The sequence below is a fragment of the Echinops telfairi genome, unplaced genomic scaffold (genome assembly GCF_000313985.2).
Source record: "Echinops telfairi isolate 266 unplaced genomic scaffold, ASM31398v2 ScPeMD7_2;HRSCAF=8, whole genome shotgun sequence".
NCBI lineage: Eukaryota > Metazoa > Chordata > Mammalia > Afrosoricida > Tenrecidae > Echinops > Echinops telfairi.
Genome location: NW_022103898.1, coordinates 20,500,295 through 20,507,180, shown reverse-complemented (window position 1 = coordinate 20,507,180; position 6,886 = coordinate 20,500,295). Strand labels below are relative to the sequence as shown.

The 6,886-nt window shown below is 50.6% G+C and overlaps 1 protein-coding gene across 2 annotated transcripts in view; it reads right to left on the bottom strand.

The window, feature by feature from the left end:
• Positions 1 to 6,886, bottom strand: part of NUAK1 (NUAK family kinase 1) — a 94,637-nt gene that overhangs the window by 1,876 nt on the left and 85,875 nt on the right. For both annotated transcript variants that reach the window (XM_045290739.1, XM_004700732.2), the window contains exons 5-6: positions 5,770 to 5,889; positions 2,716 to 2,848 (exon numbers count right to left, since the gene is read on the bottom strand). In XM_045290739.1, coding sequence (XP_045146674.1) covers positions 2,716 to 2,848; positions 5,770 to 5,889 — 253 coding nt within the window. The remainder of the gene's footprint in view (positions 1 to 2,715; positions 2,849 to 5,769; positions 5,890 to 6,886) is intronic.

Genomic DNA, 6,886 nt, shown 5'->3' with positions numbered 1-6,886 from the left:
CTAATATCAGACTATGAACTTGATCTGGACTGAGCTGTTTTCTCAATATTCAACTGCTCTTATACATAAAGCTCTTTCTTATACACATCTGACTCTCCCTGGATTTGCTTCTCTGGTCTACCCGGACTAACACAGGGTCATTATGAGTTGGAGATGACTCAGTGGCAGTGTGCTTGCAGAAGGGCATGATGGATAGCAGTGAAAGCCCAAAATCCATTTGCAGAGTCCCCATTTCGATTAAGCCTCCACTGAGTTCTTTCTGGCCAATGTCCAGGGATGCGAATAGACTTGCTCTCAGGCAGAATCCATGGGAAAGTGCATTATCTCCACCCCTGCCTGACTAGCTCAGGGAAGGGGCAGTCTCCTTAAGGGCTTGCCTGGATGTGTCCTTGATTGACATCCCCATCCTGGGGCCTCGGTCTTGAGTAGGGCCCTGACTGCCTTGGTCTGAGAGCCCTGGGCGCATCTTTAAAGCTCCTCTTTTTAGCAGCGCACACATGTCCCCTTCATGGTCCTGTTCCTGTTTCTGTAGTCCCATCTGCAACTACCATGGATTGCTCTGCCACCACTCATGCTTTTGTGACAATCCCCTTGATGCCCCCTTGTCCTCTGTAAGCCTCGGAATCGCTGCAAACCCACATGATTATGTATGACCTCATGCTCATGGGCTCCCTCCTCTGGATACTGTGTCTTCGTCCTTGTCCTGGTCCTGTTTAAGACTCAGTAAATGTCCTCCTTAAGTTATATTTGAGATTCAGGGACTCCTCTGTCCCCTAAAACACTCTGTAAGGGTGATCATGGAGACACACTCAGTCTCAGAATAATTGGGCGTTGCCTGGCCCTACCACACGGTTGAGCAGGAAGTTGAAAAGTTTTCTGAACTGAACATTCAAGGAACCAAGGCTCAGAACCACATACCTAAGTGCTAGCAACGTTTGGTGGGTTTTTTCCTATTCACGAAGGAATATCAGGGTACTACTGCCCTGCCCACCAACCTGGGTTTATAGAGTAATGAGGGCTGGGTGCCAGCAAGAGACTCCCAGATCCAACCCCCCGGGAGGCTCAGAACCCTGGGGCGGATTATCTCTCTTCCAAGAGGGAAAGCAGTGCGGACCACCTTGGCTAGCTTTCCCCTTCTGGACAGGTGCGTGCGCAAACACATAACACCACAGCTGCAGGGAAAGTGTGCAGGCACCAGAGAAGAGATGGAGAGGGAGAGAGGAAGCGAGCCAAAAATGAAACGGAGTTCTGGGGTCATAGATCACTCCCCTGGCATACCTGGGCAGTGAGAGCAAGCCATACGCTGCCCCGGGCCTTCACCAGGCTCTCGGGTCTTCCCTGGCTGACATGCGCCGTACCGCAGGGCCAGCGGAGCAGGGGGATGATCTGTCCATGCTGTCTGCTTGCAGCCTGACTGAAAAGTCCCCCTGCAAACATCTGCTCTCCAAGCATTAGAGGAAAGGCCCACGGAGGCTGCTGTGGGGGCCACAGGAGCCAACTGACATCCACAGCCTGGGAGCTGGCTTTGAAGATCAAACCCAACGGGGGTTAAATTCTATCTGGATGCAACCACAACTCCCCTACCACCACCACCCCCCAGCAGCTTATGATGGCTGATGAGTAGCTGGCAAAGTTCGGGGCAATAGGGACTGCCCTATTGAGGGGACCCGCACCCCTGAGTGGAAAGGGGATTCGATTGTTCGATACGTATTTCCTGAGTCTCTATAGAATGCCAGGAGTCATATCGCCACTAGTGAAGTTAGCTGGTTTTCACAAGCAGACTGCCAGGCCTTTCTTCTGAGGGACCTCTGCAGAGATTCATCTCTCCAATGTCAGGGTCAGCCGCCCAGCACCGTCCATTGCTTGCACCACCCAGGGACCCCAGGCAAACTAAAGGGGCTTCACATAGTGTCTTTCTTCAGATTTTCATTCATGGGGAAGAAGAAAGCCCAAAGGTTAAGGGATTGGCCCACATTCACCTGGCCATCAAAGGGGATTCCTAGCCTGTCGAGTAAAGTGTTTGCTTGAGAAGGTTTGGGTAAAGCAGTCTAAAGTAAACCAAAAGACAAAGATTGGGGGGAGAAAGACAGAGTAAGAGGGAGAACATTTTTGCAGAGGCATTAACACCAGAGCAGACAAGGGGAGATACACGTGGATTAAGCATCCCGTGAATCCCCTCTGACCATGGACCAGCGATGTCAACAGCCTTGCTATCATGCAGAATGCAGGAGAAAGTGGATGAGAACAGACGCAGTTAGGTTAACATTTAGCACCTTGTCATGTGAGCCCCCTTGAGATACATTGTCAACTTGTTCTAATCTTATTTTTTTCTGCTTTCTGATTGATTGAGGTCTTTTATCTGTTTTACTTTGTTACTGTTATTAGTCTTCTTGTTGTTGTTTTTAATGTTCCTCTGTATTTGAAATGCAGGACAGGTAATTCTATACAAACAATCATGGATTAATGGCTCCTTCAGGGGATGGCAGGGCGGGTTGGGGGGAAATGGGGAGCTAATAACGGTGAGTACAAGATGGAAGGAAATATCCTAACGCTGACTGTCATGATGACTACAACTCTTCTTGGTGGGATTGAACTATAGAATTGTATGATATGTGAATCATAGGCTAATAAAACTGTTCAAAAAAACAAACAAACAGGGTAAGTAAGCTGAGCACTCCCCACACTCCCTCAATCCCTGCCCGCCAGGGCACCCACCTGACGGCTGTGTGGGCTCCCGGTACTCTCCACTGCTGATCTGGCGAATGAGGTTCTTGTGATCGAAACCATCGAAGGGCATTGTTCCGTACACGAGAGTGTAGAGAAGCACGCCCAGGGCCCAGCTGTCCACCTGGAGCAGAGACACAGGACATGGAGAAGCTCGGGAACCAAATCCCAGGAGGCCTGCCAAGCCAGGAGCCTGAATTCACAACCTTGAATGTGAGCAGCCCCCCAGGAGCTGAACCAAGCACCTGGCAGGCAGGTCCCACCGCCAGTGATAATTGACAGGCAGCACAGTGGGGGCCGGCACTGCCTGCCCTTCTTTTGGGAACGGAGACCACCAGGCCCACTGTGTCTCGGAACTTTCTGGCACAGGTGGTCTCGTCCAAGCCTCCCTCTCCTTTTGTGAAGCAGGTCATGCAGCAATGGTTTTTTAGCCCCACGTGGCAGAGGAGAATACTGAGGCTCATGGACGCTAAACGACTTCCCCAGACGTTCTGGCCCAGTGATGGAGACTGGGGCTCGGGGCGCTTCACGCCTAGTGCAGGCAGCTTTCTCTCCCACGTGGAATCAACTCCTTCCTATACCTTCAGATGGACCAGGGGCTGCAAACTCAATTTCTCAAAAGGGCGGCGCAGCTCACCGACACAAGCAAAGCGAGACAGAATCCGGGGCCACCACATGGAGTGCTGGGGACAAAGCGGAAACTAGAAAATGCATTCTGCCATCCGAAGCTGGCAGCCACTTCTTCACTAGCTGCTACCAGCCACGGGGACCCAGCGCTCGGATTTTCGAGAGAAGTCAGAAAGCAAGGCTATTGCAAGAAATCTCCCAGGTATTTAATGTTTGCCTACTTTAAAAGGAAAAAGAAAAAAGCCCAAAACAAGTGTGGCCAAATAAAACAAGCTTGTGGGCCAGACCACAAGCTGCCAGGCTGTGACCTCAAAAAGAGGTCACCAAGGATGAAGGCAGCCCTCCTATTCGCCCACAAATTTACCGGGTGGAGTGTCTACAATTTAGTAAATCAAGCTCTTTGCTCCTTGCCTGGTGCAATTATTTTAGAAAGACTTTCTCTCCCTGGGATGGAGGGAGATGCTTGGCATTCTTCTTCTCCATACCCTCCAGCCCTGCCCCCAGACGCTTGCAAACAGATAAATATTTGGAAGAAGCATTTCAACACACTGAGCAGCTGCTCGTGAGAGGATGCACCCCTCGGAAAGGGGATCCGTGCTGTTAAAACCATCACTCCACAGCTCCCCCGCTCTCAAAACAGTCCTGCCCCAGAGCAGCATCTGGCCGTGGCCCTGAGCACTTCAGGCATGCTGAGAAAAAAGCTGACTTCTCATGAAACAGACAGTGCAGTGAAAATGTATTTCCTTAGTCCACAAGGCACGCTCTCAAAGACTTACTTGCTGAAGTTTCAGGGTGTGTGTGTGTGTGTGTGTGTGTGTGTGTTCACGAGTGGTTTTGTTTTGTATTGCTTGTTTTGCTATCTCATTCACTACCATCAAGTCAATACTGACTCATAGCGACCCTACAGGACAGGGTAGAACTACCCCTGTGAGTTTCCAAGACTGTAACTGTTTACAGCAATGGCAAGCCCATCTCTCTCCCGAGGAGCTGCTAGTGGTTTTGAACTGCCCACCTTGCAAATCGTAGTCCAACACGTAACCACTATGCTACCAGTGGACTGCTTTGATATAGTAGGGGAAAACTAAAAGCTTGACTGTCCAAATTTGGGAGGTGGCTAAATAAATTATTTGAGGATTATGGTGCTCCTGACCCAAGCCACAGTCCTTTTCAATAGCTTTGTATGCGTGTGGAAGCTGGACACGGATTAAGGGAAACTGCAGGAGGGTTGATGCAGCTGGAAAATGTTGCTGGCAAAGAATAATGAAAGGACCATGGACTGCCCAAAGCACAAACAAGTCTGTCTTGGAAAATGTACAGCCAGCATGCACCTTAGCAGTGAGGATGATAAGACTTTGTCTTATCTACTTTGGACACGATATCCAGAGGACTCAGTCCCTGCAAAAAGGCCTCATGCCTGATAAAGCAGAGGGTCCACACCAAAGAAGAAGACCCTTAATGAGGTGGGATGACACAGGGGCTGCAGCAAGGGCTCAAAGAGAACAGCTGTGGCAAGGATGGTGCCGGGCTCGGCAGTGTTTCATTTCATCGCGCACAGGGCTGCCGCGATTTGGAACTGACTTGATGGCACCTAACAAAATAGTATATGACCATGTGAAATGCTGCTTTTACACAAGGATAACGAATACAGAAAAGTGCATGCATGTGCTTGGGTGTGTGCATGTGGGCACCTGTGTGATGAGCTCACTTAGTATTAAGAACGGAGATCTACAGTGAGAACAAGTCTAAAAGAAGCTTCACGAAAATTTTGAACGTGGCATCTCTTGGGGGGCGTGCAAGTCATTTTGATTTTGGTAACCATCTGATCTTTATAATCACAAAAAGAATGGGGTTTTCTTGCTTGCTTTTAGTTTTTTTTCTTTCTTGAGAACCTATACTCGACAAAGAATACACCCTTTCAGCACACTCTATAGCTGCCGTTCCATTGACATCCTTCGAGCGGGATAAATAGCCATTCTGTCCCGCACTATGACACCACCATGAACGTACAGTCACTGTCCCCTGAGGGCCTCGGCCAGCCTTGCGAGATACCCCGGTCCGATTGATGCCGCCTAGCTCGCTCTTTGAGGAAGGGCTCAGGGCTTTGGGCTCAGGGCCTTGGCCAACCTTGCGAGATACCCCGGTCTGATTGGTGCCGCCTGGCTCACTCTTTGAGGGAGCGCTCAGGGCTTTGGGCAAGCACCCTTTGAAAAGTAGGCCACCGTGTTATTTGTTTTCAAGCTGACTTCTGGGAAAAGTTTTGGTTTGGAGCTTAAGGCTTAAGGATGATCTGGGCAAGCAGTCTTAGAGTTTGTTTTTTAAATATTTCCTGGATTCAATCCTGGTGCTCTCCCTCCCCCTAGTCCACCCATTTGTGCTTACGTGCATGGACCTACGCACACACACAGATGTTCTGCTCACCTCTGGCCCCCGGTACGGCCTCCCGTTGACTATTTCAGGAGATGCGTAGAGTGGGCTGCCGCAAAACGTCTGCAGGAACTTGTCCTTCTGGTACAGATTGGAGAGTCCAAAGTCAGCGATCTACAAGACATAAGGCCAGGGGGCTTGTTAATGCCAAAGTCAGTGTCTGCCGTGACTCAACGCCCACCGCCCCACACACAGAGCAGCTAAGGGGCACCAGCTGGGTCTGTGCCCTCGCTGGCATGGTCACACCGGTCCTCAGCCCTCACAAAGGGCTCTTCCACAGAGATTGGCTGCAGGCCACGGCCTTCCACCCTGCGGTAGCTGCATCCTGCATGCTCTCTTCCTCACAGAACCTTCCTCCTTCAACGGACTTCCGGACTTCCCATCGTCACTTTGATGGTGACTCACCTGAGAAACCATAGCCATGAAATCTGGCTCTCGGTGCTCTAACCAACATGAGAGTGGACAATGATTCACTTAAAAACCTGACCGTGTGTGCTGCCTAGAGCCACCTGTATCCACTGAGTTATGCATGTCACTCTTTGGCACCTCTTTTTTACCCACCCACCCAGAGTGGGGCAGACTCAGAGCACTGGCTGCAGAACCATCACTTAGCCACTCAGAGCCTTGGTTTACCCATCTGTGACCTCCTATAAATCTACGACCCCGCCTTGTTGCCGCTCACAATATGGCTGTGAGGCTCAGAGAGACTGCTCACTCAAGGTGACAGCAGGTGTGTAAAAAGGCCTTTGTGACCACCTCGTGCATTGCAAGCGGCTGTTTTATGTGACCTGGCTCCTTTCTGCTGAGCTGCCCACCCCTTGGAGTCCTTCTCCTCTCCTCCTCTGGTCTCTTGAAACGAGTTGGCTTCATGGTGCTTGATGGCAGCACTCCACTTGCTACTTCATTGTATAGAGCAGGGGTCCTCAAACTAAGGCCCGCGGGCCACATGCGGCCTGCCAAGGACGTTTATCCAGCCCGCCGGGTGTTTTTGCCACAGCTGCCTGTGGCAGCGGACTCGTCCAGTGTGCATAGGAATTTGTTCATGTTTTTTTTTTTTAACTATAGTCCGGCCCTCCAACAGTCTGAGGGACAGTGAACTGGCCCCCTGTTT